This window comes from Taudactylus pleione, unplaced genomic scaffold (genome assembly GCF_031769625.1).
Source record: "Taudactylus pleione unplaced genomic scaffold, aTauple2 ptg001012l, whole genome shotgun sequence".
Classification (NCBI taxonomy): domain Eukaryota; kingdom Metazoa; phylum Chordata; class Amphibia; order Anura; family Myobatrachidae; genus Taudactylus; species Taudactylus pleione.
The window spans coordinates 288196-315438 of record NW_028285413.1 but is presented as its reverse complement, the minus strand read 5'-3'; the positions used below and the strand labels follow the sequence as shown (position 1 = coordinate 315438).

Genomic DNA, 27243 nt, shown 5'->3' with positions numbered 1-27243 from the left:
TAGGTTGCCCGACTGATTCTCCCCCCCATTAGAAGCAAGATGCCGCTGACCCCCGTACATGGAGGCACAGAGCGTTCAAGCCCAAGGGACGGAGAAGACGTCGCGCACCACGCTATTAATGAACACCGGAGGGACGGCAATTTTAGGGTAAGAACATGGACAGCGTTCTTTTAAAGACTTATGTTCCCGTATTCACCGGGCCACCCACGAACATTCCACTCCATACCACGATCTCTGAAAGAGCTATAAACAGCAAGTGTGTATGAGGCATCTATTTATTTATTTTAGATATTTATTGTAACATTAAATTGCGGTACAGACACAATTATTTACATACACAAGCGCTCTTTTAAAGTTTATTACACAGTGTCTATCATTGAGCTGCTATTATTCGTGCAATCACTGCAATTTTTTTAACTGCTAATAAAATCTATTTGCAGTTGCATAAATAAGCAAAATATTAGAAATTACATTATGTTTAGCCTGTCCTGTTTTACAGTACGTCCAGTATTATTATATGATTATTATTGTTAATACAGTGAAAATATAAATTGATATTTTTTTTGTTCCATGACAACAAATGGGAGATTTATCTATACATAAAGATTTGCCCAGTTATTACATTTATACATAATCTGGTTATTGTTTACAGACTAAATCGAAGGAAAAATAAAATAACCCAGACAACAGTGAGACACATACATAAAGGGAGAGAGATTTGCAAGGTCAACATTTTTTTTACACATGTTGGTGTTATCCATAAAATGTGGTGTAGTAGTAAATAGATAACTAATTAAATTGGAAAAAGCCTCAGGTGTTTCAATAGTTCTTTCCCAAAGAACTTCAATTTTCAAAGGTTTTAAAGAACCCATTAACCTGGATCAATAGGAAAAATGGAAACAGCGGAGGCCTCATCATCTGAGCCCATTAAATGCGCTGGATGCCTTTGGGATCGGTGATAGAGATCTCTTTCAGCAGTTTGCTGATTACTCTACCTGTGGATCAAAGAGGAAGTAAGGGCGTCCCTCCCTTATATGAAGCGCAAAGTATTCTCCTGCCATTCCCGCTGACACTGCGCACAGAATCAGCCCATCCGCTGCCTTCGTTCTGAATTCCAGCTTAATACCTGTCATAAATAAAGAGGGAAGAGTGGTTATAATCACCAATCCTCTTCATATAGAAGAAATATGCAGTTTATAAACTGTGAAAATATACATCTATAATTACCGCAACCTGGGCCTGACTGACAGGGCCGGATTCAGAGCAGGACGCTCTTTCAGAGCGCACGCTCTGAATCAGGGTGGCTTTATTCTTTTTTGTGTTGGCCTCCTGGCCGCTCGCTAAGCTGTGGGTGACCACCCACAGCTTTTGCGAGCTGCCAGAAGATGGTCGCGACCATTGGGCTTGCGAAGAGACCCTTCTGGTAGGGTCTCGTCCATCGTAAACCACAGTGAGCTTCCGGCTCTAACAGAGCAGGAAGCTCACCACTGAGGCCGCCCCCAAATGGCAGGCGTTCCTTCGGGAACGCCTCCGTTTGGGCAGCCACCCCTCCTGCCCGCGTCTAAAATTTGGCAAGCTGTCAATCAAAATTGACACCTGCAAAGCTTTGGTGCGACACCCGTAGCGACGGAGCGCCCGTCACTGGCCGGGTCTCGCGCATGTGCAGTGGGGGACCATCGACCCGCTTGCGAGCAGTGTGCGCTCGCGAGCGGGTCTGAATCAGGCCCTCAGGTCTATACACTGCGGACGCCCAAGTAGTGGAGAACATTTTAAGTGTGTAAATTGCACCACGTCCCGATTGTGTCCGTGCACAGTTGTGGTTGTTCAAGCGCACACAGGGCTAAGTGTTTTGAAAACGAAATAGTGGACATTCCTGGGCGGCGAGAGGGAGGCGGCTCAGCGCGCGGGTGGAGATGGTGTTCTGATTGACGTTAGATGTGACCGATGGCTGTGTCTAAGGACACACCGGGCGGTTTTACTGCGTGTACGGACGCTGACAGTGGGAGCGTCTCTTTCCTACGCATTCGGTCACAGGGATGTATGCCAGGGGAAGGAGTTTGTACCGGCATTAGCATGAAGTCGCAGGCCGGCGACCGCCAATACACGCCGCGGTATCTACCTCTGAGCCAGGCCCACTGTGACATTCAATTATATGTATTATATTATGTCGAAGACAAAGGATAAACTAAGTTTCGCTTCACTGTAAGTGCACAATTCAATTGTTTTATAGGATCACTTCGGTTGTAACAAAGTACAAACCAATCAGCTGCTGTCGTGTTACAGGCTGTGTTTGAAAAATGACAGTTAGGAGCTGATTAGTCGGATTCGGTTAAAAATCTATGAAAATAAAATATATAAAAAAAATAGACAAAAACAGCTAAAATGTCCGAATTCAAAACCAGAAAACTGTATTTATATCAGAGTTCCGAAAGCAGCAACAGATGTGATCTGGGAACCGGGACACAAAAGTGAATCCGAACCTTCACCTGGTTCTACTGGGAACCCCTAAATTCGGGTGTGTTCGGATTTCAGAAATCTGGACCCGCACATCTCTAATTATGATAATTTTGTTTTCAAACTGTACACAGAACACTGAGTAGCCTGATAGTAACAATAATGGCAATTATTAAACCATTAACAGACAATGTAGGTCAGGGGTGGATCAAGACGGTGTGTGTGTGTCTATGTATATATATATATATATATATATATATATATATATATATCCATGGATGACAGCACCCCATACTGCACTAGTCACTGGGAGGCTCACTTGCCCGTCTGGACCATCTGTCATTCTCAGCCCCTCCTCCCACACATACCCCGGTAACCAACCTACCTGGCCCTGTCACTAGCCCAGAGGGACCTAAACGCGGGAGGCGTGGCCGCGCCCCCTTTTTAAAAAAAACATCATCTTTTTTGCAGTTCGGTACAGTATGTCCCCCGGGCTGCGGCTGCTCGGTGCAGTATGTCCCCCGGGCTGCGGCTGCTCGGTGCAGTATGTCCCCCGGGCTGCGGCTGCTCGGTGCAGTATGTCCCCCGGGCTGCGGCTGCTCGGTGCAGTATGTCCCCCGGGCTGCGGCTGCTCGGTGCAGTATGTCCCCCGGGCTGCGGTTGCTCGGTGCAGTATGTCCCCCGGGGGCCGGCTGCTCTGTACAGTGCACAGTGGATCCGCCTCTGATGTAGGTATAGAGGCTGGAGATGGGGGATGGACGGTGTTTGAATTTTTTGAACATCCTGCGTCCCAAAGAAGGACCAAGGGTGAGAATTAGCAAAAGTTCTAAAAAGGAGAAGTGGAGGCATTGCCCACAGCCGGCAGCTTCCAATCACATGGCAGGATTTCTGCTTCCGGCTGACGCCAGCTGTACACTAATGCCCCATAATAGTGTAGAGATGTGGCTTGAAAATGTTGGTGGTAAATGTGAAAATGACATTACCCTATTAGAAGACAATATAACAACATAACTTCCTGTGTTATCTGCTATGATAGTTTTATACTATTGTATAATGAACTATAAAGTCACTCCCTTGCGGCTCTGTTTGATGTGCAATAAACCTGCAGTAAATACACCCTACATAAGGAAATTACTGTATTAATTGCATGTTTGCTTTCTTTTTTTTTAATCACTTGGATGTTACATGTTTATTTTGTACAGAAACAATGCCAGCACCCGGAGCCTTGTTCTCTCATTTACTAAAGGGTAGAACTTATTGATTTTTAGCTGGAATTTCTGCTGAAATCCGAGTGATGTTTTAAATACAGATCTAATCCATAGAGACAAATTATTCATTATCACAGTCGATACATCTATGAACAGTGTCTTAGAACATACCCATTGTGATAAAATAGAGAATGTACTTTGCTGTATATTCATCATCATGATTTGGGTCAGCAGCAGAATCTACACCAGCTGCCTGTGCTGTCCTCAGCTGTATCCTGGTGCTGGTGGTGGTTAGCCTGGGATGCTCTCTCCATACCAGTTACCTGTTCCAGCTTCCCAGACTTCCAATTACTACCAGTAAAGCTGGCCACACACTAGACCAACTTTCATCCAACCAGCCGACTAGCTGATTGGTTGGAATGAAAATCTGGTAACGTATGGGAGTAACTGAAGATCAGCAATTTGCTCCTAAATGGCAGAAAACAGATGAAAATGGCGTCAGACAAGTTTGTTAAATGTTTGATCAAAATAATTTGTTCAAACAACAGTTTTTTCTTCATTTTCCGGTGTTTGGGAGCAAATTGCTGATTGTCATTTGCTTTCATCCCTTACCAGATTTTCATTCCAACCAATCAACTAGTTGGATGGTTGGATGTAAGTTGGTCTAGTGTGTGGCCAGCTTAAGTCGCAGTCCTTTAGACTCTGATCAGCCAGTGCCAGCCTTGTTTGGCAGCATAGAATCTGCTCATTTGTCTTCTGACAATAGAGGAGATGTATCAAGCCTTGGAGAGAGATAAAGTGGAGAAGTTGCCCAACCAACCAACTTCTACTGTTATTTCATATACTGTACTAGATAAATGACACCTAGAGGCTGAACTGCCATGTCACAGGCTGGGTTTGAATAATGACAGTTAGGAGCTAATTGTTTGGTACTTTGGAGGTAACTGCAGGAGACAATATACACAGCACTCTAGAGTCAGTACAGGCTGGGTATGGGTAGATGTTGGCAGCAGAACAGTACTGTAAGAAAGGTGCAATTAGAATAGACACTAGGGGGTCAATTTACTAAGATTCGTGTTGGTCCCCGATTTGTCCTGTTTTTCAACTCGGATAGGATCGGTCAAAAACGGCAATTTTTTTCGTTTTAAAAATCGGTAATTTACCAAGCTCCCGGTTTTGACAGGATCGTTTGATTGATGGTGTATTTGGTCAATCCTGTCCTTTTTGAAGTCCCGATTTCATCGCCCAAATTTCTTTTTATATTTTAAGGGTTCATTTAAACAAAAAAAATTGACGTGGGGTCCCTCTCCCCCAAAAGGCTAACCAGCCCCAGACTGGTCAGTCAGTCCTAGTTCCTAAAATTACGGGAGACAAAACGAGTAGGGTTCGACCGTAGTTTTAGAACCAGCACCTGGCTGCTGGGCCAGTGCTGGTTTTAAATATAGTGGAGGGGGGGGGAATTGCGTAGGGGTCCCCCTATATTTAAAACCAGCACCAGACCCAAAACAACCGGGGTGTAATCCCACAGCCCGGAGACCCTATTACCGGGTCTCCAGGGCCTAAGCATCCTCACAACAAGTGGGACCAGACTGTAACACAAGTTGGTTGCCGGAGAGGGACCGGACTTAGCAACTGGAGCCGGAGAGGGACCGGACTTAGCAACTGGAGCCGGAGAGGGACCGGACTTAGCAACTGGAGCCGGAGAGGGACCGGACTTAGCAACTGGAGCCGGAGAGGGACCGGACTTAGCAACTGGAGCCGGAGAGGGACCGGACTTACCAACTGGAGCTGGAGAGGGACCGGACTTAGCAACTGGAGCCGGAGAGGCACCGGACTTAGCAACTGGAGGCGGAGAGGGACCGGACTTAGCAACTGGAGCCGGAGAGGGATCACCACTGGAATAAACAAGAGAACCACAGCCAACTAGCCAGGCAGCTGTAGCCTTGGCCATCTATTAGTGATGAAGCTCAGGCACTTAATGCTTTCAGTGGAATATCTTTATACACTGGGTCTCACGGAGATTGGCTGATGTGGTCAGGTGATCTGGAAGCAGCACTCAGAGTGGTGGAGGAGAGTCAGGTGACTGAATCCAATATGGATGTGCCCATACAGAGTTTTGGAGGGAACCCTGGTGTGCAGCCTGAGAGCTAACATGCTGAGTGAGTATAGAGAGAGTAGCAGGCACAGAGAGTAAATGCATCTTTAATCTGGACACCTGGACTCTTAGGCCTCAATTTCCATAATACTTTCGTCTCCTCCCTCAGCTATTCTAGCTCATTTTGCACAGTCAGCTGGAATACAATTCTGCAACAGAATAAGTGCTGTGTCCAGGTTAAATATGGCAGCATATGATGGGGGGGGGAATCACATGATCATCTCTAGTCATGCACTGTCCTCTCCCTCTAGGAATATTGTATAAGGTCTCTGAAATATCACATGGTCAACTGATTATAAAATCAGCATTTTAATGCAAGTTGTAGTACAATCCATCCCGTGGTCTCAAAAGACGAATTAAAACTTAAAAACAGATACAACTTTATTTAAACTTAAAGTACTAAATTCCCAGCATAATGGGCCTCATTCAGAGGCGGTCGTAGGAGGCAAACGGTCGTTCAGAAACAGGGCGGCCGCTTGCATCCTGAACGGCCGCCTCCATGTCGGTCGCTAGGCTGTGGGTTAACACCCACACCTCTAACGACCGCTAAGGGAGATGGTCGCGATGGTAAAAACCATCGGGGCTTACGACGAGACCCTAGGGTAAGGTCTCGCCAACGTTAAGCCCCAGGGAGCTTCCTGCTGTGTTTCAGCAGGAAGCTCCTCACTGACATCACTGATGATGTCAGTGGGGATGCCCGCAAACGGCTAGCGTTCCGGCAGGAACGCCTCCATTTGGGCAGGAACGCCCCTGCCCGCCCAGCAAACGGAGCGAGCAGTCAATCAACATCGACAGCTCGCTCCGTCTGCTTTGAGCCCGATAACGACGGATCACCCGTCGTTAGCGGGGGCTCGCGCATGCGCACGACGGAGCTGGCTCCATCGTGCGCATGCCCTGTGGACCAACAATGAGTCGGTTGCAAGCGCTCAGCGCTCGCGACCGACTCTGAATAAGGTCCAATGTTTCTTCTCTGCAAAGAGATTTGTACAAATGAAGAGTCTGCTCTGCTTTGGGTTGTAGTAAGTTTAGTTCAGTGCAGGAAAATGTACAAATGTGGCCGTACCATATACTATTACCACTACAGTAGGCAAATCTGAATTATTTGTTCATTTTTGTGGCTCAGTGACATTATACAATGTAATCGCTGAAAAGGGTGATTCTGCAAGTGTTGTACGTGTCATTGCCAGGTATACTGATAATGTGGAGGTACGGTCACTGCCAGGTATACTGATAATGTGGTGGTACGGTCACTGCCAGGTATACTGATAATGTGGAGGTACGGTCACTGCCAGGTATACTGATAATGTGGAGGCACGGTCACTGCCAGGTATACTGATAATGTGGTGGTACGGTCACTGCCAGGTATACTGATAATGTGGAGTTACGGTCACTGCCAGGTATACTGATAATGTGGAGGTACGGTCACTGCCAGGTATACTGATAATGTGGAGGTACAGGTCACTGCCAGGTATACTGATAATGTGGGGTACGGTCACTGCCAGGTATACTGATAATGTGGAGGTACGGTCACTGCCAGGTATACTGATAATGTGGAGGTACGGTCACTGCCAGGTATACTGATAATGTGGGGTACGGTCACTGCCAGGTATACTGATAATGTGGAGGTACGGTCACTGCCAGGTATACTGATAATATGGTGGTACGTGTCACTGCCAGGTATACTGATAATGTGGGGTACGGTCACTGCCAGGTATACTGATAATGTGGGGTACGGTCACTGCCAGGTATACTGATAATGTGGAGGTACGGTCACTGCCAGGTATACTGATAATGTGGAGGTACGGTCACTGCCAGGTATACTGATAATGTGGAGGTACGGTCACTGCCAGGTATACTGATAATGTGGGGTACGGTCACTGCCAGGTATACTGATAATGTGGAGGTACGGTCACTGCCAGGTATACTGATAATGAGGAGGTACGGTCACTGCCAGGTATACTGATAATGTGGAGGTACGGTCACTGCCAGGTATACTGATAATGTGGAGGTACGGTCACTGCCAGGTATACTGATAATGTGGAGGTACGGTCACTGCGAGTATACTGATAATGTGGGGTACGGTCACTGCCAGGTATACTGATAATGTGGAGGTACGGTCACTGCGAGTATACTGATAATGTGGGGTACGGTCACTGCCAGGTATACTGATAATGTGGGGTACGGTCACTGCCAGGTATACTGATAATGTGGAGGTACGGTCACTGCGAGTATACTGATAATGTGGGGTACGGTCACTGCCAGGTATACTGATAATGTGGAGGTACGGTCACTGCCAGGTATACTGATAATGTGGAGGTACGGTCACTGCCAGGTATACTGATAATGTGGAGGTACGGTCACTGCCAGGTATACTGATAATGTGGAGGTACGGTCACTGCCAGGTATACTGATAATGTGGGGTACGGTCACTGCCAGGTATACTGATAATGTGGAGGTACGTGTCACTGCCAGGTATACTGATAATGTGGGGTACGGTCACTGCCAGGTATACTGATAATGTGGAGGTACGGTCACTGCGAGTATACTGATAATGTGGGGTACGGTCACTGCCAGGTATACTGATAATGTGGAGGTACGGTCACTGCCAGGTATACTGATAATGTGGAGGTACGGTCACTGCGAGTATACTGATAATGTGGGGTACGGTCACTGCCAGGTATACTGATAATGTGGAGGTACGGTCACTGCCAGGTATACTGATAATGTGGAGGTACGGTCACTGCCAGGTATACTGATAATGTGGAGGTACGCTCACTGCCGGGTATACTGATAATGTGGGGTACGGTCACTGCCAGGTATACTGATAATGTGGGGTACGGTCACTGCCAGGTATACTGATAATGTGGAGGTACGGTCACTGCCAGGTACACTGATAATGTGGAGGTACGGTCACTGCCAGGTATACTGATAATGTGAGGTACGGTCACTGCCAGGTATACTGATAATGTGGAGGTACGGTCACTGCCAGGTACACTGATAATGTGGAGGTACGGTCTCTGCCAGGTATACTGATAATGTGGAGGTACGGTCACTGCCAGGTATACTGATAATGTGGGGTACGGTCACTGCCAGGTATACTGATAATGTGGAGGTACGCTCACTGCCAGGTATACTGATAATGTGGAGGTACGCTCACTGCCAGGTATACTGATAATGTGGAGGTACGCTCACTGCCAGGTATACTGATAATGTGGAGGTACGGTCACTGCCAGGTATACTGATAATGTGGAGGTACGCTCACTGCCAGGTATACTGATAATGTGGAGGTACGGTCACTGCCAGGTATACTGATAATGTGGAGGTACGGTCACTGCCAGGTATACTGATAATGTGGAGGTACGGTCACTGCCAGGTACACTGATAATGTGGGGTACGGTCACTGCCAGGTATACTGATAATGTGAGGTACGGTCACTGCCAGGTATACTGATAATGTGGAGGTACGGTCACTATATCTCAGAGCTGGAAATTAGCTATTCCTGTGCGCGCATGATACTGAGAATTCCCCAGGCAGTGACAAAACTATTTTAAACATCTTGTTGGAGCAGGAAGCACCAGGGCTGCTCCGGCCAGGAGAACGAGATGACAGGATGGTTTGCAGGTCACCTCTTGTGCATATTATGATAAGTCAGTCTGACCTATAAGCTAAGGATGGATATTTTGTATGCAGGACCAGTGACGGTGGCTGTTATTTATACACCGTCCTGCCTAATTCTGACGGCTTTGAACTTTTGTTATAAACTCTGGCTACAATACTGTCAATGGGCATCTCCTCAGCTCTTAGTCTGTCGATGTCCTTTGTTACAATTTTCCTCGCTACACAAAGCGAAACAAGAGCTTCAGCCGTTCGGAAATAAATTCAGTGGTTACTAATGGTTCAAATTGCGTCATGATTTTCTTTTAGCTTCTGTCAATGACAAAGTGTGATCCACATGAATGTACCTGAGTGATGTTGGGCGAGTGGAACCACGTCTGGAGTGTTTTAAAAGGGAAATTATGAGACCGGAGCAGGTACAAATGCACACGGTGCCCAGAGAGGGCTGGTCCAGCAATTACACTTCAACTTTGAGTCTAAATCCTACATTCTGGACTTTAGATTGTAGATTTGTAAAAAGAACTTGATTTGCAGTAGTATGTAAACCCAGCGGTCAGGCCCAAAGGATCTGATATCTCAATGCGTTCCAGCACACAATGGGGCTTTAGACAGTTGCATCTGCTCAGTGACCAGTGTGAGACAGGCTGAGAACAGAGGGAATCTCCAGGACTCAGCAGTGATGATAGATGTATGAATTTGCCAATAAGAGAGAACCTGAATTACAAGAGGAGGACCCAGCCAGGAGATGTTACCAGCTGCGGTGAGAGATCAGATGTGTATCCAAGCAGTATACAGACTGGGGCCGGTTCAGAGATGGACGCAATACCGATGCTTACGCTAAACAGACAATGTTTTAATTACTGCACATGTGCCCGGTTATAAAATCATTGTCTGTTTGCGTAAACATCGGTATTGTGTCCATCTCTGAATCAGGCCCTGTCTATATATACTGCATGGGCTTATTTACTAACATTGCACTTAGGTGCGAGATTGGTGCAACGCCATAGTAGCCAATCCGGTACTTGCTGATATATAGAAATGTTTTAATAATGAGACACATGAAACTTTACAATTTGCAAAATGTAGATGCAATTACAAATACCAGATGAATACATGTCAGTAATATACTTTCCCACATGTGTAGTGTATAGTAAGTAACTCCATAAAGCCGCACCTAGGTCCCGATTCAGCTCAGGATGGAATTGCAAAGCTCCACACAAGCAGCTTTGCAATTCCGTCCTTGCAATGATGGTAATGCAGGTGGGAGACATCACGCCTACTGCCTGCATTACTTATTCAAGCTGTGTTGTACAATGCAGCATCGGATAATTTGCGAGAACATTGGCCCGCTAAGGGATCATGCAAGCTGGCCGCCACAGATGTGAGATAGAGGCCAGGAAACCTCTGTCAGCGCGATACGCCTCTGCTTCGGGAAACGTAGGCCGTCTCCAGCCCCTCCCTGCCCACAGATTGCAGCAGACTGTCAATCACTCACTGTCTGCTGTCAGTCTGCGTGCAATCACGCAGCTGCAATCACGCAGGTGCCATATTGCACACGCACAGTACAGGGCTGGTGCCAGCGTAGACGGAATGGGTATGAAATACTGCCAGCTGTCATGCCCGTCAGTGGCACCCCGACAAGAGCAGAGTTAGAAGCAGTGGAAGCCCGACAGCGCTGGAAATCCCGATCGTGGATAGGTAAGTATCTACTAACCTAACCTAAGCCCCCTAACCCTAACCCTCCTTAGGCGCGCCGGTCTCCCGGCGTCGGGGAAATGCGGGCGTCTACATCTAGACGCCCGGCATTTCACCCTTGCCGGGATATGACAGTCGGGAAGCCGGCTGCCGGTATTTAGGCAGTCGGCTTCCCGATTGCTTCCCGCATAGATACCCGACCACTGGGAATCTGCGTTCAGCGGTGTACTAGCGTGCACTGATGAATAAGGCTCCTAGCCTGAAGCAGGGAAACATATCCTCTTCCTGGGTCACCATGCTGGAGAATATCTGCAAAAAGCTGACAAGTGTAGAAGCCTGTATGACTGGTAACTCCTAATAGGCCACCGAGATAATTGGGGACACAAAGTGGAAGCATTCCAGACACCAGCTGACTGTACATTATCCATAAGCCCAGAGCCAAACTGATAGTAATTACACTAAAGGGCATTACCGTACTCTGGCAGCCATGGAAGCGCCGTCTCCCAGTCTCCACTTCCCCGATACTACCAGGACTGGAAGCAGAAGAGGCCTGGACTCATCTATTGCCTTACGCTGCACACTGGGCCTGATTCAGAGCCGGACGCAAGTGGCCGATCGCCCGTCCGCCGTACGAAAGAAAAAATGTAAATTCAAGCGCCCGCTCGTATGTTCGCTCGCAGCTAATCTTCCGCCCCATAGTCTCCCAACCCCTCCTCTAGCTAGCGAACGTTCGAAATAGCGACCGTCCATCTCCTCTTTGGTTGCAGGGAACGCTCGCACAAGTGAAATCCGGAAGTGGCCCTGTCAGTTTTCGATTGGCTGCTATTTCATTCAGCAAACATACTTGAATCGATTAATAGCAATCACTATATTAATTAGCTTAATTGTTATTCACATGTTTTCAATCCTTTTTTTTTTTTCAATGTCAATAAACTTTATTATTGTTAGTGTGTGTCATTGCTTCCGCAGAATACGTACGGTTGGACCAAGGGGATGGTTGTTCAAAATTAAAAGTTGGTTTGAATGCTACTATTGTTTAGCTTATTTTTTCTAGCCCGATTTTTCATCTTTTTTATTAATATTTAAATTAGCTTACGCATGTCACTGCATCAAGCCTAGCATAACTCACATTATATTTGTGAGGGTGTAGGTCACATGACTCATACAATAACCAATAGAATGCTTTCTGTTAATTTACAAAGTACATTAGCCAATCAAATTTTTTCTAGGCCCTTTATTAAAACTGTTTTGTGTAAAAAAAATCATTGCCATCATGAGAGCCTCAGCTTTTTGTAGACGTGAGCTCCTGGTCCTCACTGACGTGATGGACCGGAGAATCACACACCAGCCGCCCCCCATCACTAACCTCCGCAAGCGGCTGGCCTACGCGGAGGTGCGGCGCCGCCTGCGTACAATCGGCTACCGCCGAAATATTGGCAGGCTTGAAAGACGGTGGTCGGATCTGGGGCGCAGATCCCCACGCCTGTTGGCCACTTTGCGTCAGCAAATTTTGGAAAGTAAGTGTTGTTTTTAATTAGATTTAAAATGTAAGCATACCTGCGTGTGCATGTTTACTGTATAGCCCTGTTTCTTTATTTTGGACATACCTGCGTGTGCATGTTTACTGTATAGCCCTGTTTCTTTATTTTGGACATACCTGCGTGTGCATGTTTACCGTATAGCCCTGGTTTTTTTTTTGGGTGTGTAAATTGTTGAATCAAAAAATTTAATATTTAGTAAGATAAATTTTCCAACATCATTTAGGGGCTGAGCGCAGACTACAACGTCGGCATCCTCCTCGACGTCGGGCTCGTCCCCTATCCCCCACTCCCACCCAAACCTCTTCTGTCCACTCTTCCCCAAATTCCCCCTCCACCCCAGACCTCTCCTCACCTGACCATCCTTCCAACTTCCCCCTCCCCTCAACCCCCCCTCTCTTTTCCTCACCCTCAACTTCCTCCCAAATCACCCCTCCTCCATCCCTGCAGCACTGGCCCACCTCTGATGAGGAAGATTTTGGGGCTCCAGGACCAGGCACCATTAGGACCGGTAAGTTTCCCTATAAAACTATGGCTGTTTTTTAAGTATTTGGATTTTGGTTGATGTTGTCCTTTTGCCTGTGCAGTTCAAAATTGTAAAGTATTTCTAATGTTTTTGATATATTTCTTTGTGAATCAATGTCTAGGATGTTTGCCCCTTACACATATGACACATGTCAAAACACTCATACTTGTGTCTTTCTTGTTTACGGTACCAACAAATGTTGTATTTTTGCGTAGTTGTAACTCTCTTTTATGTTATTTTGTCCAAATAATTTTTGTCTTTGTTTTTCGACAATCTTTTCGTTTGGCATTCCTTTTGTTTTGTAGTTTTTTATTGTCACCTTTTTTTGTATAGTATGATTTTTTAGTTGTTTTTTCACATATAAATTAAGGTGCCATTTTAGTAATCCACCCTTTTTTTTCCCACAGAGGACCAGAGGCGTAACGCTGAAATGTATGCAGGCTTGCTGAATTTGAGGGGCCATGTAGTTGCCATGCTTGTGGCCTTGGATCACATTTTGGCGCGCCTGTGCCACTATTTATTTTGTTGCACTCCATAAATGTCTAAAAAAATGTAATTTATTTTGAGTTATTTTAGACTCATTCCTTGTGTGTAAATTTTAGATTGGTGAACCTTACATAAGTCTACTATTTGTCCCTGATTTTTAAAGAAATATAAATGAGTTTGTCGAAAGCTCAAGTAAGTATGTAAGCTTGCACATTAAACACATAACAATACCAATAGGTTTGGAGAAGTAACCTCAAAATGTGAATATTGTTTGGTGTGGGTAATGTTACATTTAAAGCTACCTGCTTAGGCCTACAATTGCAAACATACTGATTCACCATAATACCTTTGGTGTTTATTTTTAGCAACAAAGCAGGGTACTAAACTTTTCAAAATAATAAATTACAGTATTAGGCATTAAGCAACTTTGCATTTTTAGAAACAGGTTACACTTGGTTGTAATTTACGATGGAGATGGTTGGTGAACGTCAAATAAAATTTTAATGCACACAAATAACACCAAGTGAATACACACAATAAATACAAAAATCCAAACCACACACACAAGTCAAAAACACACCCCAAACCCCAAAAAACACAATCAGGAACTGTTTGAAGAAGTAGCATGCCAACATGAATCCACAAATGAGGAGAAGAAATCATTGTTCCCGAAGTTATATCCAATGTGTCCACATAAAGTCATTTGTGTTGATCAGGTAGTAGGCATGGTTTTTATGGTCATTTTAGGGATTAAAAAGAAAGACAATAAAATCAGTTAAAAGTGAACTTTAAAATATTACATGTCTACATTGTGGCATTTGTAAACATTATGAGGAAATAATTACCTAAACAATCTGGCAACAACTTCATTGCGTATGGCCCCCCCACATACTGACCTCCGACCAACCTCGGGGGGGCCATCCTCAGGCAAGGCATCCTCTGGCTGCATTGGGACACCACTCCTTATGGCGATGTTGTGAAATATCCCACACAGGACCACAATTTTCAAAACCATAGCCGGCAAATACATGAGGTCGCCACCAGAGCAGTGGAGGCATCTGAATTGGCCTTTTAAAAGGCCGATACAGCACTCCATCACCTGCCTGGTGGCTGTAAGTGTGGAATTATACTCACTTTGTGGCCCTGGTGTGGGAGCCAAATAAGGAGTGAGCAGCCAGGGCGTGCAAGGCTAACCACTGTCTCCTGTGAAAATATAAAAAAAACCATCAGAACCATTGTGTAACAAGCTTTGCATTGGTTTCAACAGAAGGTTTCAACTTACCCAGAAGCCACGCATCACCAGCTTGTAGGTTGTTTAATTTATGCCAAATCCCTGATTGCCGGATGACGAAGGAATCATGTGCACTGCCGGGGAATTTGGCATTCAGGGACAGGATCTGGAGGGAGGCATCACATACCACCATAACATTCAGTGAATGAAAGTGCTTGCGGTTCCTAAAAATAGCCTCCAGCCTTGCTGGAGACTGAAGTGGTATGTGAGTGCCATCCACATCCCCTATGATGTGTGGGAAGCCAGCTATTTGGTAAAAATTCACCTTCGCCACATTAAGGGTACCCATATCCAATGGCATTTTAATAAAATGATGGAGGTGTTTAAAGAGGGCCTCCATCACTGCCCTCAGGATCCTTGAAAAGGAGGATTGGGATATTCCCGAAACTATTCCCACAGTGGTTTGAAAGGATCCTGAGGCACAAAAATGTATCACCGACATTAATTGAGTAAGTGGTGGTATTGCTGTAAGACTGTCAATTTACCATTCAAGATCACTCTCTATTAATGAGAGAGTGTCTATGATGATTTGGGACAGCAGACGGTATCGCCGTAACACCTCATCATCTGGCATTCCAAAAAGGGTGACACGTGTTCTATATATCTGGGGCCTTGCACACCTACGAGGCCTATGCCTGGGACGAAGTTGAGGTTGGTCGGGTTCTGGAACCATGGCCAATATAATACGACCAACATCAACCTGAAATGGTAAGCCAGGTAGTTATTGTTTTAGACAAATGTGTAAAGAAAAATATACTTCTCTTTTCTCAGAAATCCAAAGATGCTTACAGGCCAGGGATGGGTCATGTGCAGAACAACCTACATTTCAAAAGTAGAAAATATGTTTAAGATTAATTAAATAAAATCTGATTGGAAACAAATTTTTTTTGTGAAAAAATAGAGAAGGGAGCACACATTAGTTCGCAAAATAGTACGCTACTTTTATAGTTAAGTCAAGACACATTAGTTCGCAAAATAGTACGCTACTTTTATAGTTAAATCAAGACACATTAGTTCGCAAAATAGTACGCTACTTTTACAGTTAAATCAAGACACATTAGTTCGCAAAATAGTACGTAAATTTTACAATTAAAACCACTCAAACATTATTTCGCTAAATAGTACACTACATTTAGTGGTAAGACATGATTGTTCCCAGAAAATAAACAACATTACTTAGCGAAACATATGCCAAGACCAACACATCGAATTTGTAAAATCATGAAACCAAAAACACTTACCAAAAACAGACAAATATCCCAAAGTTCAAAAACTTCACTGAGGCAATGCCAAACTGACTGTAAAACAAACAAAAAAAAAATTACAAACATTTGTAAACTATTTACTATTATTTTTTACGGTGGTTTTTTAAAATACTTACTAACTCTTACTTAATTCAAAAAGAAATAGCCAAACAATAAAAAAAAAAGCGAACGGAAAAGAAAGAAGCTAGAAAAAAAAAAAAATATCGCACCAAAAATGTCCTCCTTCTACTCAATAAAAACCACTCCAATGCCAAACCTTCAACAATCAACATGCCACATCGACTCGAGTCACACCAAGCCATAAATAGTCTTTATTTTCCCGCTCAAATTAAGGACGGACAATAGGAGCGCACAGTCAATGATGTGGCCGAATAATGCTGATGCATGTATAAAAACGTCAATGAAAACCCAAATCGGTCTGCTGTAGTGAGACCTGAAAGTCCAAAATGACTACAGAGCAGCAAAGCAGTGGCCAAGAGGAGCCATTTAAGTATTTCTCTTTTTTGGGCTAAAGGATTATGTTTAACAATAATTTTGGGAACATTTTACATTATAAATTTTAATCCCATTTTAAAAAAAGGTGTTGAGGATGCCATGGAAGAGGCTGCTGGGCCTAGTAGGCCAACTAAACAAAAAAAAAAAAGGCAGCCACAATTCACAAGAAAGGAGATGGAGGTTTTGGTGCAAATGTGCAATGACAACCTGCCACAGGCAGCAAGGAATATGGGTGCAAGCCAGAAATGGAAAATGTGGGATGACATAGCCAGTGGTGTCAATAGGGTGGGTGATTTTGAACGTTCAACCAGGGAGGTCAAACGCCGGTACGTAAAAACTACATTTTAGTAAAAAGTGTTTACAGGTCCAAATACTGCAGTAATAATGCCAACTTTTTACCCCACAGATGGAGCGACTTCAAATATCGTCTTAAGCAAAAACTGGCTGATAGGGCTAGGCATGCAGGGGGGACAGGTGGGGGGTCCCACCCCTGTGTCACTGGAGCTCACAGATTTGGAGGAGATGGCCCAGGGGTGTGTGCAGGATGAGGAGGTGTTTGGCGTGTCGAACATGGATACCGACATGCCAGACTTTGCGGCTCCTCATGTTGCCCCAGGTAAATGTTGTAATGTTAACAACTCAGAAATGTGTTTGGGACAATATCTAGATTATAATGTTACTCTTTTTTCTCACAGAGACACAGGCGGATGAGTCTGCTCCAGAGGTGAGCTTTGGCCGCAGAATTTCTGCTGGCTCTGCAGGGGAGGAAGCAGTAGATCCGGCTGGGGACCCTGTGGCAGACAGTCCAGGGCATTCCCCCTCGCAGGCAGGCCTCCTCACTGATCTCAATATTAAAACGGATCAGCAAACCGAGATTCTGCAGAGGCTGGACGCTAGTCTGCTATGGGTGGCGGACGCCCTGGTGCAAAGTGCTGCGGCCAACGTGATCATTGCTAAGGCCCTTGCGGAAAATACTGGGGCCAACATGCGAATAGCAAATGCCCTGGAGCAGCTTGTTCGCCAGCACTTGTTGGAGCCGGCCTCCCTTCCTGCCGGAACATCAGGACCCTCCACCTCTGGCAAAACAACAGCCATCCCTCCAAATGTGCCTAGCCCTATGCCTAGTCCAGAGGCCACAACATCTGCCTCAGGCCAGCAGAAGGACATCCCAGACCCGTTCAGGCTCCCTCCCTACCCAAGCCAAATGGGCCAAAAGGCGATGACAGCACTGGCTAATTTTCCCACAATCCTTCTCTGTGTTTGCCCTATATTCCTTAATGCCCAAAACCTCCCTCTCCTTTCTTGTGAATTTTTTAATAATTTTGTTTGTTTGTGGATTTCAAATCATTTGTTATTTGTTTTTACGTTATCAAGTTTTTATTATTTCCTACAAAATTTAAAAAAAACACAATAACAAAAAATTAAATACTGTTGAAAATCTGAACTACTCTATTGTTAATTTATTCAAAAACTGGTTAAAAGGTAATCCCGCAAACAAAATTACAAACAATACAACGGAAAACGAAACATATTTTTTATTAAAAAAACCAAGGGTTAAAAACAATTTATGGGTTTTAATTAACACTTAGCAAAAAACAAAAGGACGATTGTTTTCTTGGCCCCTAAAAAATGAAGAAAAAAAACAAACATGCGTACAATATTGTTGCCCTAAAAAAAGGGAAAATCGAATTGGGAAAAACACACGCAAATTTAAAATAAATTTGTAAGCTAATTGATTGTCTAACCCAGAAATTAGCAGCTGAGTAGTTCACCTGCGTACGTTTTTTTGCAACTAAAAAAAGGCTATTTGCTAAACACCTTACAAGCATTTTTGCAATTCAAAACTGATTGTTTTTGTGGCCTCAATTGATAAATCGGAAAACCATCGATGTGCCTCGGGAAGGACGAAGAGACCATCGTCATTGCGGTAGAGTATACCAGACCACAAGCTGAGCGAGCAGTTTTAATGGAAAGTGGATCAGACAGTGACGTAACACTTGTTCCGTTCACATTGGCCGTTCGCATCAGATAATTTATGTACGCCCAAAAAACGCCTCGACACGCCTGCGTTTTCCCATCTCCACCCCCGTCACCGCCCCAAAACGGACAGTTCTGTCAATCACATCGGACATGTCACTTCCTGTTCGCTATTCGAGGAACGACTGAAAAAATTATCGCAATCAGCCGTACGCACATGCGCACTGTTACACCGACGAATGCGTGGTTTTACAACATCGGATGACTACGAGCGTACGGCCGCTTACGAGCGGCTCTGAATGAGGGCCACTGACAGTTCTACCAACCATACAATCATTACTCTCCCCATCTTATAATTATATATACTATCAGTATTTTCAGCCCCTTGCTCTGTGTGCTGACGGGATCTATTGTCCTCTGGATCCTCAATCAATTCCTTCACCATTTTCCTGTCTGATTAGTTAATTCCTTATCTCCTGACGTAACCACCATTCTACAGCTCAGGTGATTGTCCAAAATCTTCTTATAACTCCGAACAGCTCTGAGAGGACAGAGGCCCTCATTCAGAGGCGGACGTTAAATGCAAGCGGTCGCTCTGAATCAGGGCGGCGCTTGCATCCTGAACGGCCGCCTCCTTGTCGAACATTAAGCTGTGGGTTACCACCCACAGCTTAACGACCGACCAGGTTGATGGTCGCGATGGTGATCACCATCGCGACCATTGGGGCTTACGACCAGACCGTAAGATGTCAGTGCGGCCACCAACAAAACGGTAGGCGTTCGTAAAGGAAACCACCCCCCGACCCGCCTACCAAACGGGGGCAGCTGTCGATCAACATCGACAGCCGCCCCTTTGGTAGCGAGCTCTGGGGCTTGCGCACGCGCAGTGCGGCCGCTGCACGTGGGCAGGCCTAACTATTGAGTCGGTTACGAGCGCATTGGCGTTCGCGACCGACTCTGAATAAGGTCCAGAGTCTTTTACTAATGATGATGACCACCGTTATGATCTTATTCTTGTCCGCGATCTTGCTCAGTAACCAGGGTTATTCCCTGGACCGTAGTGCGAATGTTGTGACCTGGGTTTTTAGACCCAGATTGCGGTAAAAATACTTGATTGGCTTTTACGGCTTCTGCAGTTGGCCTCATCTGCAGGCACCAGAGCACAGGACAGGGGAGCAGACGCTATTTCTGACACCATGGCTCACTGGAGCCTCCTGAGATTACACTGTGCAATGTACCCCAGCGTCAGCATCAGCCATGGTTACACCAATGCAGTCTCCACCCGTCACCCAGCAAAGTCACCACCCAGCTATCATGAGCTCATTATTGTGAGCGAAAGAGTGTCCCCCTAGAGATGATTGTGTCAGGCAAGATAACACACATAGGGCGGGATACATGAAGCATCACATTTGGGATGCAAAGCAATTGCCGCTGTTCTCATGCATGCTGACTTCATTACGCCAGTATGCATGAAAGAATGTGCAAAGGACAGCTGTCTCCCGGTAAGAGCTGTCCTTTGCGATGGAGGGACTTCCGAGTCTATGACCTAGAAGTCCCTCTGGCGTCCTTCTGCACAAGCACAGAATGACACACATGCCGTGGGAGATGCTGGGAGGGATCCAATCTCAGCACTCTCCCAATAGAAGACCATAGGATTCTATAGGGTAATGCTATCAGGAGATGGTATTAACCACTGCAACCAAGCACTGGAGTGCATCGCATACTGGGGCTTGGTGCATATGAGAAAGGCGGTCACACGCGCATTTTGGGGGTTTGATCGCATTTCTCCCTTTGCTGCATCTGCCCATTGACTTCAGTAGTGGGAACTGATAGGTTACTATAGTGCATTCCCACCATTGAAGTCAGTGGTGGGAACCGCTCATTGGCTGAATGTTACATGTGCCGCTGCGGCTCTCTGCCTGATTGGCTCTCAGTGGCTATCCTAGCTACCTGGTCTCTGGCAGCTATGTGCAGTTACTCACCTGTTGGTAGTCTCATTACCTGACCTCAGCCTGAGTGACCAATAACAGGAGACCTCTCCCTTCATTAAGGATTCGAGTCTGTTCCTGCCTGCCGGTGATATTACTAGTTTCTGCACCTAGTGGAGGCTCACGTGGTCGCTGCACGCTGTGCAGTTCCTCGCTCCCTAACCTTTGTTCCTGTGTCCAGTATCCTGCCGATGTAGACCTTTGCTCCCAGACTCAGGGTCTCATTCAGACCCGGTCACAAGCGCCGATGCGCTCGCAACCTGGTAGATGGTCCCCACAGAGCATGCGCACGATGGAGCCGGCTCCATCGTGCGCATGCACAAGACCCGGCTAGCAAAGGGTGCTCTGTCGCTAGGGGTCTCGTAGCAGACGGGGTGAGCTGTCGATGTTGAGTGACAGTTCGCCCCATTTGCTGGGCTGGCCGGGGGCGTGCCCGGCCAAACGGAGGCGTTCCGGTCGAAACGCTTGCCGTTTGGGGGCGGCCCCACTGACATCATTGATGATATCAGTGGGGAACTTCCTGCTCAAACAGAGCAGGAAGTTCCCTGGGGCTTACGAGAGCCCAGACCCAACCTTAGGGTCTGGTCGTAAGCCCCGATGGTGATGACCATCGCGACCATCACCCTGGTCGGTCGCTAGAGCTGTGGGTGGTAACTTACAGCCTAGCAATCGACCAGAAGGCGGCACTTAAAAAAGTAAGTGACCGCCCTCATTCAGAGTGATTGCTTGCAGCAAGCAATCGCTCTGAATGAGGTCCTCAGTGTCCTGTCACTGCCAGTCTTACTCCTGGATTCTGCCCTGTTCCTGTGTCCATCCCAGCTCTGTGCCTGTGTCTTGCCAAGACCCTGCAGGTTACCTTCTGTGTCTCCTCCAGTTTGTGTCTAGTCCCAGCGTGTACCTGCATCTGCCAGCTCAACTATTTCAAGTACTGATTCTGTTACAAACTTCCACCTGCATCCTGAGTAGCTGGTCTGTCACAATCAAATCCATTTCCAGCATTGCAGGTTTCACAGTATTTCTACCTGCATCCTGAGTAACTGGCCTGCCAAAACCAAGGCCATATCCAACATTGCAAGTACAACAACATTCACACCTGCATCCTGAGTAGCTGGCCTGCCACAACCAAGTTCATATACAACATTATTCCTACCTGCATCCTGAGTAGCTGGCCTGCAACAACCAAGCCCATATCCAGCATTGTTGCTTTGACATTGTTCCAGCCTGCATCATGTAAAGTTTGCCTGCTACAGTCCAGCACACTCCTGCATCAGCTATTATCCCCTACCGTGCCTGCTGCTTTACTCCAGGTAAAATTATTTTCTGCGGATCCCTGCCTATTGCATGGGCCACATCTGTGAGCTCTAGGGGTCTCATGCAAATAGTGCAGGTACATTCATAACATTATCACCGGCCATTCACTGGAGCATAGCAAGATGAAACCAGCTCTGCAAAATCCGGTCCAGTCTTCACCCTCAAGCCAGGCCACCTCAAGTCAGAATCCAGATGAGGATCCAGTTCTGGTCTTGTTCAGCAGATTGAAAAGCTGTGAAGCCATGCAAACTCTCACATCACAAGCCTTCCTAGGGCTAACCTATCCATGTAGATGCTCTGCAGCAGCAGATTTCTGCAAATAATTTTTGTCCTGACAATTCTCAGCTTTGTCAATCATGTGGACAAAGAGTCACTCCCTGAAAAGAGTCAGCAAGTTTCTGAATTATTTGGAAGTTCTTCGGATGCCACAAAAGACAAAAGTCGCATCCCTATTTACTGAGGCAGAAAAGACCACATATTCTTTGGCGTCCCAAACTTTCCGAGGCTGAGCGCCAGTGACATAAGAATGACCTGCTTTGCATGTATTGTGGAAGCGCAAGTCACTTCATTAAAAACTGCTCCTTCCGCAGCTCAAGAAAAAGTGACGCTCAACATCTTGAGGTACAGACTGTCCGGTCACCTCAAGTGGTCATTCCAGACTCACAAACTTCCAATAATGGTGCCAAAAGTTCCCATGAAGGGGATCAGGTCTATAACAGGGCTCCTCTGATGCGGTGCCACAAGTTAAGATTTTGGAAGCAAATCTCCCATTCCCAGGGTAATTTCTGATTCTATAGCCCTAGGAGATGCATCTAACACAACCATTCGTGGAGGGCCAATTAATTCTACTGCTCCGAGTGGGGCATTTAATTTGTCAACAACCTCTGGAGAGGTCCTATCCAGTGACCAATCTCCAAGAGGAGTACCCAATGTACAGAATCCTGAAAGATTGCCAGATGTCCGAGAGGTGTCTGCCTTGCCAGAGGTCCCAGAGTTGTCTGCCTTGCCAGAGGTCCCAGAGGTGTCTGCCTTGCCAGAGGTCCCAGAGTTGTCTGCCTTGCCAGAGGTCCCAGAGGTATCTGCCTTGCCAGAGGTCCCAGAGGTGTCTGCATTGCCAGAGGTGTCTGCCTTCCCAGAGGTTCCCGAGGTGTCTGCCTTGCCAGAGGTTCCAGAGGTGTCTGCCTTGCCAGAGGTCCCAGAGGATCCACCCATGTCTGCCTTGCCTGAGGTGCCAACTCCAGAAGGGGAGTCTGAAATACCAACCCTATTGGGGATAATAAGCCCTGGAGTGCTAGTGATGTCAGTGGGGCCGGCCCCAGATGGTAGACATTCCCATGGGAACGCCTCCGTCTGGGCAGCCATGCCCCCGGCACACCCACCAAAGGGGGCGTGCTGTCAATCACCATCGACAGCATGCCCCCTTTGGTGCGAGACCCATAACGACGGCTTGGCCATCGTTATTCGTGCCTCGCACATGCGCACAACGGAGCCGCCTCCATCGTGCGCATGCGCACTTGGGCAACATCGACCCGCTTGCGAGTGCTCAGCGCTCGCGAGCGGGTCTGAATCAGGCCCTCAATCCATTGTTCTGAACCGAGACCCTGACCTAGTCATTTTTTGATGGAAAATTAGAACAATATCATGGTCTGATGCTTCAGTGTCTAGAAGTAGCTCCTCTTCTTACTCCAGCTGAGACCATACGCTGCTTTACTATGTCCTTCAGAGGGGAGGCGTTGAAATGGGTTAAGCCATTTATTTGGTCCAATGATCATATTCTTCAAGATTTACAAGCCTTCAACAATGTGACACATGAGTTGACAATACAGAAGACTACAGGGGGTACCATGTCCTGTCCTGATATTAGGTGACATAATACACAATTCTCCTGCTGGGATATAACACTGAGAGGAGCAGTGTGACACATGGGATGTAATACAGAAGACTACAGGGGGTACCATGTCCTGTCCTGATATCAGGTGACATAATACACAATTCTCTTGCTGGGATATAACACTGAGAGGAGCAGTGTGACACATGGGATGTAATACAGAAGACTACAGGGGGTACCATGTCCTGTCCTGATATCAGGTGACATAATACACAATTCTCCTGCTGGGATATAACACTGAGAGGAGCAGTGTGACACATGGGATGTAATACAGAAGACTACAGGGGGTACCATGTCCTGTCCTGATATTAGGTGACATAATACACAATTCTCCTGCTGGGATATAACACTGAGAGGAGCAGTGTGACACATGGGATGTAATACAGAAGACTACAGGGGGTACCATGTCCTGTCCTGATATCAGGTGACATAATACACAATTCTCCTGCTGGGATATAACACTGAGAGGAGCAGTGTGACACATGGGATGTAATACAGAAGACTACAGGGGGTACCATGTCCTGTCCTGATATTAGGTGACATAATACACAATTCTCCTGCTGGGATATAACACTGAGAGGAGCAGTGTGACACATGGGATGTAATACAGAGGCTACCGGGGGTACCATGTCCTGTCCTGATATCAGGTGACATAATACACAATTCTCCTGCTGGGATATAACACTGAGAGGAGCAGTGTGACACATGGGATGTAATACAGAAGACTACAGGGGGCACCATGTCCTCTCCTGATATTAGGTGCCACATGAGATGTAATACAGAAGTCACCTTACTCATCACCTAATTAAGACATGAATGACGCCTGAACGATCAGCGTTTTATGAGAAAAATGGAAAAGCCACAGGTTGTTAACCCCCATTTTATAGTATAATATTTCCTTGCATATTCCAATTATATCTCGGGGTCATTTATCACCTCACGGTGGAAGCAGCCCAGAATTGCTACTGTGACATCTCAGAACTGTATTTTTAGACCATGAACTAATTTTTTGAAAGGATAGGGAATGGCAAAATATAATTTACTGTACAACAAGCAGATTTCTCATGTACTGTATGAGTAATGCAGAGCTTGTTCTCCACGATGACAATACATAGAACTTCTGCAACGTTATTTCCTAGCACTATGGCGAAACTATGAGGTGATTATTCCCCTTCTTCTCTAAGTCATTCATATAGCAATGTGACGCTGCTGGACTAGGAACGACCATTGACCATTGATAGTTATCAAACATCGATGGTTTACTACCAATGGTCGATGGTTTTGACATCAATGGTAGAGAGCCAATGGTTTCCTGCCATCTACAGCAATTTTCTCCTCTGGAGTCTCACAGTAACTTTTAGTTAAATGGCTGTGTATTATTTTCTTTACGCTTTATTTTACCAGCCCATTATCCCGACCACTAGTAAAACAAACAGGATATTTTAACTTTAATCTCTTTACCACATAACCCAAATAAGTTCAGTCATGTTTGCATTAATCATGTTGTTGCGTATTAATGAGTTTTCAGGCAATGCTAATTACTGTCATAGATTCTGCAGCAGCCCATTAAATATACAAATTACAGAATTAAAGAGCCCGAGCTCTTCATGATTAATCTCTAAATGGAGAAAAACGAATGATCTCTGAACAAAGTTTCCTTCTACTTTTGGCTGACTGAGCGCACCCAACAATCAATTAGAGTAATTGAGGAGCCCGAAAATTTTACATCCTAAAGATTTTATGCAGTTATTCCGCAAAGACAATGAGCAAATTTACTTCTTATTTGTGTGTTTAATGTCAGCCTCATTTATCCCTTTTTATTTGTAATAAATATGCTGGTTTAAGGAGGACAATAGACGGCCTAGCTAATGATTATTAGGGCTGCAACAAAAAGCAACAGTGAAAATAACATAATCAATAGCGTATTCTCTGTTTAGCAGGTGCGCGGATCATGTCGCTCATCGGGATTTAACGCAGTATTGAAGAGCAGTCAAGATTACAGCTTTCTATTTTATCACACAGTTACTTGTGAGAATAGCCAGCAGCTAAACAAATGACACATAACGAGCGGTTACATTCAATGCATTTTATGCAACCAGTTAACAAATGTTTATGCTGCGTCTGTAAGCACCTGAAAGTCGCGGCAATCAGTCTTGGTGCTTCATAGACTGCCCCATCAGCGAGCCTAATATTTTTGGTATAGTTTGGATTTCATCTGTAAATAGGAGAGAGCTGAGCAGTATTTTAGCAAAAACTCCAAACGTTCTGACGGGGACTTTCTTTAACCTTGTCCTGCATGTCTAAAGCTGCATACACACGTAAAGATTATCTGTCCAACCATCCAACTAGCTGATTGGTTGGAATGAGAATCTGGTAAGGAATGAAAGCAAATGACAATCAGCAATTTGCTCCCAAATGCCGAAAAATGGACAAAAACTGTTGTTTGAACAAATTGTTTAGATCAAACATTTAACAAACTTGTCTGACGCCATTTTCATCTGTTTTCTAGGATTTAGGAGCAAATTGCTGATCATCAGTTACTCCCATACGTTACCAGATTCTCATTCCAACCAATCAACTAGTTGGATGGTTGGACAGATAATCATTATGTATGTATGCAGCTTAGGATTAGAATGGGTCATTTATGGAGTTGCATACACCTGGGCCTGCAGCAAGGGGTAGTTTGGCCACAGGCCTCTCAGGGGGTTGTCTTACTAGGCTGATACCCTGAACAGGGCGGTGTGGGCCATATTGGCCTATTATTTCCCAGCCCCGACATTGGTCTTCTTCATGGTGTCTGGCTACTCCTCAAGGACCACCCAATTATTAGATGTGCTGCACAGAGCTGCTCTTGGCTGGTCCATCACACGCTTGCTGATCTCATCGCCATCCTCCTTCCATTCCTCTCCCCCCATGTTATTGGCGGTGTCTGCGCTATCATGGTGTCAGCTGCAGGTGGTTACAGATGTAACCAACAAAAAGTATGAACGCTACATTGTATGTGCTGCGTCCCTGAAGTGCTGCTCCTTTGTTATCCTCCTGGGTACCTCCCCCCCCCCCGCCAAGCTGCCCATTTTCTTTATTTGTACCCCATGCATTTGCAAAACAAAACATTTTTAGTTGCCCATAAATAAAATATGAAGAGAAGGAGGCGCTATATACATTCAACAAATGTGCTATACACAAGGGCCATGATTCAGACCCTGGGTCGATGGTCTGCACTGCGCATGCGCACGACGGAGGGAGCTCCGTCGTGCGCATGCGCGAGATGCGACGAGCGAAGGACTTTCCTTCGCTCGTAGTGTCTGATCAAAGGGGGCGTGCTGTCGATGTTGATTGACAGCACGCCCC

General features: G+C 45.8%; 1 protein-coding gene across 1 annotated transcript in view; it reads right to left on the bottom strand.

The window, feature by feature from the left end:
- The window catches only part of LOC148454303 (usherin-like), a gene marked incomplete at both ends in the record, with an annotated part of 948215 nt that overhangs the window by 679518 nt on the left and 241454 nt on the right, over nt 1-27243 (bottom strand). Inside the window, one exon of the mRNA XM_088461074.1 lies at nt 996-1126. Coding sequence (XP_088317200.1) covers nt 996-1126 — 131 coding nt within the window. The remainder of the gene's footprint in view (nt 1-995; nt 1127-27243) is intronic.